Source organism: Bactrocera dorsalis, chromosome 2 (genome assembly GCF_023373825.1).
Source record: "Bactrocera dorsalis isolate Fly_Bdor chromosome 2, ASM2337382v1, whole genome shotgun sequence".
In the NCBI taxonomy this organism is placed as follows: Eukaryota; Metazoa; Arthropoda; class Insecta; order Diptera; family Tephritidae; genus Bactrocera; species Bactrocera dorsalis.
In genome coordinates this window covers 55494181-55508227 of record NC_064304.1, presented here as the reverse complement: position 1 = coordinate 55508227, position 14047 = coordinate 55494181, and the positions used below count along the sequence as shown (strand labels likewise).

Below are 14047 nucleotides of genomic sequence, written 5' to 3'. Positions count from 1 at the left end.
TTGTTTATGTAAAAATAACTTTAAACACATTTATACATACATTTGAAATATGTCCAATAGGCTGAACAAAAGGACCGAGGAGGTTAAAGCTGATGGTAAATTACAGTACTTAACCGTATGTTTAAACTTCGTACCAATACCTTTAATATTCGTGAGGCAAAAATAGCAGTCTGTAACATGGTCTTTAGGTTCTCTCCAAACCATTGGCACTGCAAAGGGCATTTTACGATTTTAACCTTTAACCAAGCTGTTCACAATGTTACACAAGTTTTACAACAGATATGATGGGCCCATGCTTTGTCTTGGTCCTCAACTTTAACACCAAAATACAGTTCGTAAGCTTTTAGCACAAGCGGAGTAAAATTACGTTTTTGCGATTTAATAGATTCGAACACCGTTAGTCTACTGATACATTTTATAAAATAAAATGATCGTAAATAACGCTGTTTACTTCAAACAAACAGGCAAAACCGGTCTAAACCGGATAAATCCCTGATCGTATGAATATATGAGATGATGCAATATAATGAAATTTTATATATTGGAAAATTTAAAGTCGCTGGTTACAGACGTATTTATTTTGCGACTTAATGCATTTTATTATTTTACACAAAAACTTTATCTGGAGATTGGGAACGTTGTTAGCATCCGATCTCACTATGTGGGTAACATATAATATTGTATAATAAAAATTTTTTCTCAAGTTTCATCTCCAGTATAATGCTGGAAGTTATTATTAGTTTTAACTTAACCATATTACAATTGGTATTGTGACTCGTATGAATTAAGTGGAGTAAAATAAAGTATTGTTTAATGTGACTTTCAGTTTGACAGTTTTTAAATTCATACTTACTGCGGGAAATATATGTATTTAATCTTTCACAATCTTCTATCATTTCAATATCCCCAAGACAGTCTCCTGGCCCGCTAATAGATTCTAATTTATCAACATATGTGTGTTTTGTCTGATAAGGATAAAGCTTAATGTAATTTTAAGACGACCTTAATATCGGAGAATTATTTGTTATACTAACCCGATCAAAAACTCTTTTGTATAATTCGACTTCTCCACTTAGAATAAAATACACCGTGGAAGGTGGATCGCCTTCCTTTATTATTTTCCTTCCAGGACCCACGAAGCATAACTTAATTACTGGTGTTAGTCTAGCTCGTACTTTCTGGGGAGTATATACATATATCATCATTTGAAAATAAAATGCCAATTAATCGATAACTAACCGGTGGTATTCGAGAAAAACATGTGAGGCTTGCCAATAAATTGACTAACTTTTTCCGGTCGTTTATCGAGCGAAGGTAGTGATGTGTTCGCAATAATGTCTTTTCCTTAAATAATACAATTAAATTTTATTTAAATAAATTAATTTAAGATTTAGTAGTTCATTATCGGAGCATTTAACTGATTTTCAATTAGTTATGTTACGTGAAGCTACTGCAGGACCTTTCATAATTTTTTAGAATAACCCAAGTACCAATATTACCAATCAAAATGTAAAATTAACTTTTTTTAATCATTACGCGGACTAATACTTCTTACTTTCGTTTTCAATGTTCGTTAATTAAGGGTTTGCATAACATTTAAAGTATAACGCTAAGACTTTGCACGAATACTGCCTTTGCAGTGTGCCAGCTTATGACTAAAAACTATCGAAATATCCTAGTCTTCTTAATTGGCGTAGACACCGCTTACGCGATTATAGCCGAAATATCCTAGTACCTACTTATATATCATAAAACTCAGAAAAAATCTTTATCTAATAATATTATGCCCGTGTGCCAAAAATGAGTTGAATCGGATTAATAATTCACTTCGTCTCCATATACCTAATAGGCTGACTCTGTACCGGAAATATCGGCCAGTATGTGAGTTATGTTATCGAAATTCAAATAGCGTATTTTTCTGATAACAATATATGTAGCTTTCTCCATAAAGTGAATAAAATCGAGTGAAAACTTATCTAGTCGCCATATAACTAATATCCCTCATAAACTGTAGATGGTACATGAGGTAGCAAAAGTAGGTAAAAGCGATCCAATCTTCTTCTTCCTTATTGGCGTAGACATGGTTCACGCGATTATAGCCTGGGTTTACAACAGAGCATCAGTCGTTTCTTCTTTTCGCAGTTTGGCACCAATTAGAATTTCTAAGGGCAGCCACGCCCTTCTTCACCTGGTCTTTTCAACCGAATGGAGGTCTTCCTCTTTCTCTGCTTCCCTTGGTCGGTCCTGCGTCGAAAACTTTCAGAGCTGGAGTGTTTACATCCACTTGGACGACATGACCTAGCCAGCGTTGCCGCTGTCTCTTAATTTGCTGAACTATGTCAATATCGTCGTACAGCTCATCGTTCTAACGAATGCGATATTCGCTGTTGCCAATTAACAAAGATAAAAAATCTACCGCAGAAACTTTCTTCCGAGAGAGGACTTTACTTCTCAATTGCCTACTCAATCCGAAGTAAAACCTGTTGGCAGGAGTTATCCTGAATTGGATTTTCAGGCGGACATTGTTGATGGCGTTTATAATGGTTCCAAGATAGACGAAATCATCTACGACTTTAAAGTTATGACTGTCAGCAGTGTCGTTAGAGCCAAGATCTATACGCTTCGGTTCTTATCCAGTCTTAAAAGAGCTGAACTAAAGGCGCGGATGTTTCGGTCAACGATGTCGATGGCATAGGCGTATTGTACCTTTTCGATTCAGTTCTGCAACTCGAATTACTTTCTGCAGCAGTAGATTGACGAAGTCACACGATAGGGAGTCGCCTTGTCTGAGCCAAATTCAGATATAGCGGCGTAAAGGCAACTTATTTTCGTGCTATCAAAAGCAGCTTTGAAATCGACGAAGAGGTGGTGCATGTCGGTCCTCTTTTCACGGGTCTTTTACAAGATTTGGCGCATGGAGAATATCTGGTAATTTTTCAGGCCCACATCAGTAAGGCTGATAAGGTGCAATTATTTTGTTGACGGTGAGCTTTAATCTTCCACAATGTACGCTCAAAAAAATCATATATCCAATGTTGACAAGGTTTATACCAACATTTGGGGCAGATTATGGGGTTTCCCATTTTGTGAATTGGGTAGAGCGCACTAAAATTCCAATCGTTGGGCATGCTTTCGTCCCACCATATTTTACAAAGAAGCTGATGCATGCTTCTTATCAGTTTTTCGAGGTCGTATTTGAATTTTGCAATACATTGGACTCCACCACTTTGTTGTTCTTCAGGTGGGTATTTGCTATTCAAGCTTCTTCATGGTCGCCCAATGGAACGCATGATCCATCATCATCGATTTAGGAATCGGGTTCGCCTTCTCCTGGCGTTATGCTTTCACTGCCATTCAGTAGGCTGGTTAAGTTTTCTCTCTATAATCTCGGTATGCTCTGGGTATCAGTCAATTTCCTATGCTGGTATCTAGTACTGCAAATAGCCATATTTCGGGCCCCGTCGAAATCGATCAGCCTCAACCCATTTGCGTATGTTTCTTCGTAGAGGCTGAATTTACCGACCCTTGTGCCAAAGATACCTTCTTTGTCGACACTGGCGTTTAATTCGCCAAGCACAATTTTGACATCATGGCGGGGGCAGCTCTCATAGATGCGCTCATAGAAGATATCTTGTTCACATCGTCCTTCTCTTCCCTTGGGGCGTGGGCACAAATCAGCGATATGTTGAAGTACTTGGCTTTGATGCGGATTGTGACTAGATGTTCCTCCACGGGAATCTCTCTTCTATCCCGAATCCCACACCGAATATGCGCTGCTTTCAGCTCTTGTCCCGTCCATCGCATTTCTTGGAAGGCGGCATCTTCCCAAATAAAGGACCGGACATTCTAGTTGCATGCCTTTCAATCGTAATCCTTAATACGTTTAAAGAGGTCGTCATCAAAAGGTGGGTCTCTTATCCGAGGCTTTTGATTCTTGTTAATCGAGGTGTTTTTTACGTGGCGAGTTCCTAACTTAGCGGACAACCATGGGGAGGGATGGTTCGTCTTTTTCTTTTAGCTCGCTTTCAAGCGGATGTTCTTTGGCTACCCGATGGATACTTGATCTAAGACATGAAGACGTGAGCTGATTGAGCCATATGTAAAATCGTTTCTGGCCACTCCCAAGTAAATGTAAGCTTCAACCAAATCTTCACTTGCGTGAACTCCTACGCATGGCTCCATCCACCCTCCAATACTGTTACGTAAAGAGACATCTTTTTAAAAGTAAATACTAAGTTCATTTAAAATAACAATTATGAATTTAAACTAATGAAAATTTTAAAGTTTCGCTTATAATAAATACTTACCCTAATTATACTATTAAGTGTACTCACCATAGTTTTCCACCATAAGTTATCGAAATCAATTACATTAAGTCCTATTTTTAACAATCAGGTGCGCTGGTATGAATTGAGCGCTTTTTCGCGAAAATGAAATACTAATTTTAAATCGGAGTGTAAAAAAAATTAAGTGTTCATCATTGCTCTTTACACATTTTGATCATTTTTCTGGCAGTTTGTGGACCATGCCAATATAAATGTTCGTCTTTTGAAACGAATTGTTTGCTTCATCCTATTTTCGCCTTCTGCATAAGAATCGAAGGGCTGCTCAGCCAATGCGCTCTTGCAAACTAATGATAATCGAAGAGGGCCAAATCTGGTGATTACAGATCCCAGCCAAGTAGTTTGATTGTATCCTTAACATATTTTGGTTTGTGTGCAAGTGTTACAAAATTACTTCCATGCCAGCCACGGCTAATCATTTTTCTCAAATATTTCAATATAACTACACAGTTTTTCTCTATGCACTAAACCAACGCACATTTTCGGGTTATTTTTTGTTTACCTAAATACGATGAAAAAAAGCTTCTTTCATTTCTTATTTATTTGAATGAGTGCGAAGGAGAAAACATAATTTTCAATAGTGCCAAAAGAAAATACCAAAAAGGGTAATAAATAAATATAGTTTAAAAAAACTAAAAAACACGCTTTTAAAGCATATCAAACTAAAAAGTGAAAAATAATTCTTTGTATAAACTAACAATAATAATGAAGGAAAATTTTCTGCATTATAGTGAGAAAAGCGTATCATGCTCGATATATGAAAAATATGTCACAAAGCACCCCACGCTTTTCTCACAATAATGCAGAAAATTTTCCTTCATTATTATTGTTAGTTTATACAAAGAATTATTTTTCACTTTTTAGTTTGATATGCTTTAAAAGCGTGTTTTTTAGTTTTTTTAAACTATATTTATTTTTAATTTTTTAGTTTGATGTGAGAAACCCCAAAATTTGTTAAAATATGAACTATGACATGTAGTATTGGTTAAGTAAATCGATACTTAGGCAGCATTTAATATCTACTGTAACCTTTCATTGACTAATTGTTACATTATTTGCGACCAAGTTCTATTGACGACTTTACGAATTATTACTTCTTAATCGAATCATTTCTTCTAAAGCTTCACTGTTACATGGGGTTTTACCTGTCAACTTTGAACAGTCCAGTTCTTCAATTCGAATACAGTCCAAAGATCTACAACGACTAAGTGCTACATAAGCTTGTCCAGCAGCAAACAGTCGAAAGCCCAGATAAATTACTTCATGTTCTACTGTACAACCTCGCATTTCATGAACGGTCGACGCCCAAATCAGTATGCTATTTAAATGTCACTAAAACTAGTTTTATATAGATGTTGCATACTTTTAAGCGCATCTTTTTGGTGAGGTGCTTAAACTTACTATCGCCTTCCTACAGTGTCGCTCAAATATTTTACGTTTCAGTACCACTTAAAAAGTTACAAACATACATACATACACACATACATACAAGTTAAGCTAATAAAAGCGTATTAAAAAAACGATTCAAAGACGCATGTCAATCGTGACCGTACTATCGTAAAGGAGGCTCATACAAGGAAAAGGTAAGTGAATGATTTACATGTGATTTTTTTTTAAATAATTTGCAAATAATTACTTCATTTGTTTTTATAGCATTCGAAATCAGAACTGAATTGTAAATAGTAGCAGCAGCAATATCATCAGAAGCAGCAAATATAAATTGTTAAGTAAGTATGTGAAAATAAGTGTGTCTTGTTTTAAATTCGACTGCGCATTCCTTTATAATACGCCAAAATAAATACATACATATGTATTTTATGAGCTTAAGACGGCCTGCACAATCCAATATATTGGGCATGAGTCATCAAAAATTCATTTCAATTTCAATAAAAAAAAAATTCAATAAAAATTCCGCAAGGCTTTTTTGATAACCCAATAATTTGTGAAAACAAATGTTTGATTTATATTTTAAATTATCAGATAATATTATTCTTTTCTTTCAGATATTATTATGATTTTTATGTAAATAATATTTCTTTCAGAGTCAATTATATTTGTATTTAATATTAGATTGTCAAAAAAGTTTTATTCGTCGCATCGGGTCATGCTATACCTTTTTGGAAAGCTCATTTCACGCGCTAACACGTGCTTGATTGATTGTCGCTTCTTTTAAGTTCTTTCGTTATAGCGTCGCAAACATGTAGCAAAATAAAGAGAAAATACGGCATATTTTACAGTACTACTATGATAAAGACAAAAATGCATCTCAAGCCGCCAATAAAATGTGTGCAGTTTATGGACCCGATACAGTTTCCATTTCCACCGCATAACGATGGTTTAAACGTTTTCGTTCTGGTGTAGAGGTGGTCGAAGATGCGTCACGCTCCGGAAGGCCAGTCGTCGAAAATTGCGATAAAATCGCTAAATTGGTCGAAAGAGACCGGCATAGTAGCAGCCGTAGCATCGGTCAAGAGCTGGGCATAAGTCATCAAAAATTCATTTCAATTTAAAAAAAAAAAAATTCAATAAAAACACCGCAAGACTTTTTTGACAACCCATTATATTTTGTTGTTTTTTCAGACAATATTAAGCTTTTCTTTCAGGCATTATTATCATTTTATACAATTAATCTTTATTTTTACATATTAATAACGGGTGATTTTTTTGAGGTTAGGATTTTCATGCATTAGTATTTGACAGATCACGTGGGATTTCAGACATGGTGTCAAAGAGAAAGATGCTCAGTATGCTTTGACATTTCATCATGAATAGACTTACTAACGAGCAACGCTTGCAAATCATTGAATTTTATTACCAAAATCAGTGTTCGGTTCGAAATGTGTTTCGCGCTTTTTTATCGACAAATTTTGTTCAGCGATGAGGCTCATTTCTGGTTGAATGGCTACGTAAATAAGCAAAATTGCCGCATTTGGGGTGAAGAGCAACCAGAAGCCGTTCAAGAACTGCCCATGCATCCCGAAAAATGCACTGTTTGGTGTGGTTTGTACGCTGGTGGAATCATTGGACCGTATTTTTTCAAAGATGCTGTTGGACGCAACGTTACGGTGAATGGCGATCGCTATCGTTCGATGCTAACAAACTTTTTGTTGCCAAAAATGGAAGAACTGAACTTGGTTGACATGTGGTTTCAACAAGATGGCGCTACATGCCACACAGCTCGCGATTCTATGGCCATTTTGAGGGAAAACTTCGGACAACAATTCATCTCAAGAAATGGACCCGTAAGTTGGCCACCAAGATCATGCGATTTAACGCCTTTAGACTATTTTTTGTGGGGCTACGTCAAGTCTAAAGTCTACAGAAATAAGCCAGCAACTATTCCAGCTTTGGAAGACAACATTTCCGAAGAAATTCGGGCTATTCCGGCCGAAATGCTCGAAAAAGTTGCCCAAAATTGGACTTTCCGAATGGACCACCTAAGACGCAGCCGCGGTCAACATTTAAATGAAATTATCTTCAAAAAGTAAATGTCATGAACCAATCTAACGTTTCAAATAAAGAACCGATGAGATTTTGCAAATTTTATGCGTTTTTTTTTAAAAAAAAGTTATCAAGCTCTTAAAAAATCACCCTTTATATGTACATATGTACATATTTGTAATTCTGTAAAAAATGTTTATTAATAAAGAAAAATAAAAAAATTTAAATTTAAAATGTTTAAAATTTTAAAAACATTTTAAATTAGGAAAGAGTAAATGCAACCCTGCGTCATATCGATTGGGGATATTAGAGCAGGACAGACACACTTCTTTATATGACACTGCTGAATGAGCGCAACAGAGATGTATGATCACATGTATACGTACGTGTAAGGGGAAAAGTGGTTAGAACCTCCACGCGGCCTATGGCAATCTATTCATTTTTTCGCTACTTTTCATTCTACTGTTTCACTAGTTTTTCAACCGCTCTTGGCTGGCAGGGTTTGCAGAGTTTTTTTGGCCCATTCTGGTTCGTGATCATCTTTTGTGAATAGTATTAGTATTAACAGTTTCACCAAGTTTTAGAAGCTCATGATAAAGCACACCTTCTGATCGCATCAAACACAGAACATTGCTTTCTTACAGAATCGATCTGTTTTTGCAGTCGATGTTGATGGTTGTCGCGGATTAACCCATTATTAAAAAATTCTTAATATAACTGAATTTTTCATCGCCAGTGACAATTCGATGCAAACCCGGTTTTTTCATATGCTTGACCATAATTTCACAAGGAATGTTTCAGTTATCCATTTGTCCTTCATTAAATTTATGTGGCACCCATTTTTTACACTTTTGGATCTTTCCCATAGTATTCAAATTATCTGAAATTGTTTATTGTACAAAATTAAGATGAATGGCATTTATTTTTGTCTCAAAGTATCATCTTCATCAAACATTGCACCAGATCAAATTCATTATCTCTGAACCATTGAAATCATCGTTTGGAATGGAAACAAACCTGGTAAATACTTACACCAGGGATGTTCCAAAGTAAACAGGACTTTTTGAGTCTAGCGCCCCCTGACGGCGCCATCTCTATGTCGACTAGTACGTTAGAATCTGCGATCCTTATGGATCGACCAGTGAGAATTTCATGACATTTCATTGATTGTAATATCGGTATTCTGCGTGAGACGATTGTCTCATGTCTCTAATTGTCACAATAGTAATTTAGTGACCCTGTTAGTCAGGAGTCTCATTTTGGTAATCTGGCAGGCACAGTAAAGTAGTATACTGTATAGTAATATACTGTATCTGCCAGAATACCAAAATGAGACTCCTGACTAACAGAGTCACTAAATGAAGATTGTGAAAATTAGAGACATGAGACAATCGTCTCAAGCAGAATACCGATATAAGTGAAGTTAATGCGTTTAGGTGTCAGTATGTTTGTGTTATCGGTGCGAAAATGAGCTTCAAACAAAGAGCCAACATTAAATTTTGTTTTAAAATTGGTAAAACTTTTACCGAAACAAGTTTATGGCGACGATTGCCTATCCTGTAGAAGAGTGCACGAGTGGTTTCAACGTTTTCAAAGTGGTCGTGAGGACATAAATAACGATCAATATGTGGGCCAACCAAAATCCGTGATCACCAGAAATGCCATCGAAACTGTGCCTGAATTCATCAAAAATAAGCCGAAATCATCATTGAAATTCATGAAAATTAATTTGAACATCTCCAAGAGATCGATTTTACGCATTTTGACCGAACATTTGGGCTTACGAAAGGTGTGTGCACGGTTTGTTCCGCACAAATTGACTGACGGCCAAAAATTGCTCAGAATCCAACATTCGATTCGACGCTTGTGACCGATTATTTGACCACATTTTAACCAATAACCACTTTGCGTATTCACCTGATATGGCATCGAGCGACTTCTTCCTTTGCGGAAAAATACATTTGCCCATGAAGGGAAAGCGTTATGCAGGCCATTCAAAAGGCTTGCATCGGCATACTGGCGGCCATACCGGCCAACGAGCTAAAACACTCGTTCGACATGCTTTTGGACCGTGCAAAAAGCTGTATTGAAGCAGAAGGAGACTAATTTGAATAAAATAAATTGAATTTGCCGAAAAAACCATCTGTTCTGTTTTTTTTTTTGAGTTCTGTTTACTTTGGAAACCACCTGGTATTACAATTAGTTTACGCTGGCTATCTGTAACACCAAAAACTAATCGAGATAAGTATATAGTTATGTATATTTAAATGATGAAGGTGTCTAGACGATTTGAAATCTGAGTGACTTTCTGTTGTCCGTCCGTCCTTACAAACGACAACTTGAATAAAAATTGGCATATCTTGATGAAATTTTTACAAGGGTTCCTTGGCAAAAATAAAGCATGCTTTCGTAGATGCGCGTAATCGGACCACCACTACACACCAAAAGTACCTTAACTTGAAACTAAATTAAAATAAATAGAAATGTTATCGCAGTAGCAAGGGGCACCCGTAGGAAAGGCCGAAATCGGGCAAATACCTTGAGCGCTCCTACCGACCGTATAAAAATCTATGAATAACCTGTCCCTCTTCACTCCTAGTATAACGGTATTTTTAAAAGCAACAAACATAAATAAATAACTAAATATGTATGGGACATTAAATTTCACATACTAGATGATATGGGAGGGTCTCAGGACCTTATTTGCCGATATCAACCAAATAAGATATGTAACACTCACCTGACAATCCCATTTTATATGTATGTATATGTGTTAAAAATGGTGAAAGGTGAATTTTGTCCAAAATTTTGTCCTTCAAAGTAATCCTCTCTCTCCCGCTGCAATACACTTATGGCAGTCAATCATATTGAAAAATCCTCCGTCTTGATGGCCATCACGCCTTCTTCGATTCAGCCATTTTATCCTCAATTGAGTCAAAACGGTGTCCTCGGAGTGGTCATATGAATTAGGTGAATAGCGAGAAGTCACACGAATGTAAATCAAGCGAATGCGGTGGTTGCGGCGCGATATTAGTTGAAAATGTGGCGAAATGATCACGAATAACCAATGCAGTATGAGATGGTGCATTATCGCACTTCTTTGTTCAATAAATTCAGACATAGTAAAAATCGAATAATTCACTTTTCGAGCGTCACAAAAATGTAACACTCACCTGACAATCCCATTTTATATGTATGTATATGTGTTAAAAATGGCGAAAGGTGAATTCTGTCCAAAATTTTGTCCTTCAAAGTAATCCTCTCTCTCCCGCTGCAATACACTTATGGCAGTCAATAACATTGAAAAATCCTCCGTCTTGATGGCCACCACGCCTTCTTCGATTCAGTCATTTTATCCTCAACTAGCTGTGCCCGCGACTTCGTCCGCGTGGAATAGTGATTTTGGGTTTCGTCTTTATCTACGTCCGCGTCAATTTCTGTTATCAAAGAACTTCTGCGTAAATTATATTTTTTGTTTTATTTTCTGGTGGCAAAAGAACATATTGACAACGCGACATATAGTTGGCCATGTGAAAAGCAGTCTTGGCGTAAATCGATCCCCACGTGTTTAAATGTTTGCCCCTGTGATTAATTGTAACGGCGAAAGATAGCTTAAGGGGAAATTGAATTCTTTTAAAATTAAAAGGTATATCATTTGGGATCATCGATATGCGAGGTATGTACTCTTTGACCAACTGCTGAACCAGTCAAAACGATTGCAACGATCACGTTATTGCGAAGAAATTTGACTTGAAGTCGGGTCCCGTTGCATAAATTAGGTGGTTTCAGATTTCTAAGTAAAATTATTGTGGCGCCTATTTTTAGCTTAAGGGAATGTGAAGGAAAGCCACTTGGGTTCAAAGAATTTAGAAACTCCTGTGGGTAATAGACTACATCTTCTTGATCCATTACATTATCAATAGATGTGTATGTGACTATATCTCCTTCAAGTTTATTTAAAATTATGACATTAATTTCGTCCACGCTACTGTTTCTCGCCGCCAATATTGCCCTTTGACACATCCACTGGTGATCTTTTTTTTCTATTTCGCTGATGTCAGGATAAACTTTTGATATTAAATCCTCAATGTTACCTACTCTTACTCCTAAATCGCGGTCAATTTCAATTTTATTTTGAAAATGAGGTATTTTCCCGTCTCCTACTAAAAGTAATTTTGAAGGGAAAGTTATACTACCTCCCACCAAATGGGCTCTCATATTTGTCGAAAATTTTAAAATATTTACAAACTTCCATAATGGAGAACTTTTAAGGCAAGACTTTACAATGTCTGCTCTAGTTCCCCTTACTATTACGGGTAAAGTTTGTCGAAAGTCCCCAGCAAAGATAACAGTAATCCCACCCATGATTTTATTACAGCTTCTAAGATCTCTAAGAGTTCTGTCTAGAGCTTCTACGTGAGCTCTAGGATCATGGTACATTGGTCCCAGATTATTAAACTGACATCTTGTAAAACTTTTCCCAAAGGGCCATTTTTACGTATAGAGCACACGCTATATTTCTCTAAAGAAACAGTTAGGGGCAGTTTAAAAGTGGAATGAGCTGTGCGTCTACCTGCTAATAAAGTTGCAGCGATACCTGACGACGCTACTGCTAAGGCTAGCTGTCCCTGAGACCTTACTTTTGCTAATATAAGATTAGTAATGAAGGTCTTGCGGGTCCCACCGGGAGCATCCAAAAAAAAATTCTTCCTTCATTGAAACGAACACCTTGCAGAATGCCATTATACGCTGTCACCTGGTCATTAACTAATCTTGGTTCATTTTGAATAATATACTCATTTAATTCATTTATATCATATGGTTTTCGCAATGCTACATCTAACGAGCTCAAAAGCGAATAATTAATAATAAAGCGAATACGAGGTGTGTTCAAAAAGTATCGCGAATTTTGTGTTTTTTTGAAAAATTATTTATTTATTCATGAATATTTATTTTTTATCAAAGTAATCTCCATGAGATATTATACACTTGTGCCAACGGTTTTTCTTCTTCTTCAGCTCCTCCTTCGATGCCGTCTTTATCTCGTCAAGAGAAGCGTAACGTCGTCCTTTCATGGGCCTCTTCAGTTTAGGGAACAAGAAAAAGTCACAGGGGGCCAGATCTGGGGAATACGGTGGCTGCGGCATCATTAGTGTGTTGTTTTTGGCCAAAAAGTCGCGCACAAGCAACGATGTGTGTGCAGAGGCGTTATCGTGGTGCAAAAGCCAATCGAAGATGATCCAAAACACGTGCAAGCAAAGCAGCTGTCAACAATTAAATGAACATTCGAAATGTCCGAGCTTGTCGGCATAAGTGAGAGACATGAGTACGAACATAACGCCACAAAAAATTCGGAATTCGAATATACGTAACCCGCGAAAATTCAAAATTCGAGATACTTTTTGAACACACCTCGTACTTACAGATATACTTAATAGCTTTGACCGCTTGACTAAACTCTACGTTAATGTGCGCATTCAAATTCGTGATAGTACTGGATTATAGGGAACCACCCAACGATTATCCACGCTCATTTTTGTACCTTTGACACGAATTACTGCTGTGTTTCCACCATTATCTGGAGACCTGCGCCTGTAGGTTGGGTAACCGTCATCCCCAGTTTGTGTTTCCGAAATAAAATGTTTAGGGTACTTTTTAGAACAAACGTGTTCTTTCATACATGGTGACGCAGGATTATGAAATCCGCAAGGACCATGTATCATATTTTTTGTGACAATATTATGAAGAATTGGGTCATGTTGTTTGTCAGGTATTTCAGCCGATATTATTGCATCTATAGAATCTGGTTGTACTTTGTTAGCCAGCCACAATAAAATGTGGGCGTGAGGTAAACCTCTTTTTTGCCATTCTACGCTGTAAACAAAGGCTCCCGATGGTCCAAAAATATTCTTCTTCGTTAGTAGGTCTATCATTTTCTTGAGTTTTAAATGAAATACTCTAGAAACCAAATTATGTCTGTTGTAAGAATGTTGATTAGGTAATAACTCAATTTTTATTTCCGGCCATTCTGAGTTACATGTAAATGTAATGAAGAGATCAGGTCTTCCAAATTTCCTGGCATATGTCATGGCATCTTGACTTTTTTCATTCATGAATCTGGGGGATCCTGTAAATGACGACGGCAATATAACGTGCATAAAACTGCATACATGATACTGTTTTAGATCTAGCAGTAGTATCCTGCTGTGGAATATTAATACAGTATCCGTCGTTTCCAAAGGGAAAAAGTAAGGGATATTGAA

At 36.8% G+C, this 14047-nt stretch overlaps 1 protein-coding gene across 1 annotated transcript in view; it reads right to left on the bottom strand.

Moving 5' to 3' along the window:
* Positions 1–14047, bottom strand: part of LOC105233899 (uncharacterized) — a 237791-nt gene that overhangs the window by 197415 nt on the left and 26329 nt on the right. Inside the window, exons 2-4 of the mRNA XM_049448045.1 lie at positions 1240–1344; positions 1035–1178; positions 854–965 (exon numbers count right to left, since the gene is read on the bottom strand). Of these exons, the coding sequence (XP_049304002.1) occupies positions 854–965; positions 1035–1178; positions 1240–1344 (361 nt within the window). The remainder of the gene's footprint in view (positions 1–853; positions 966–1034; positions 1179–1239; positions 1345–14047) is intronic.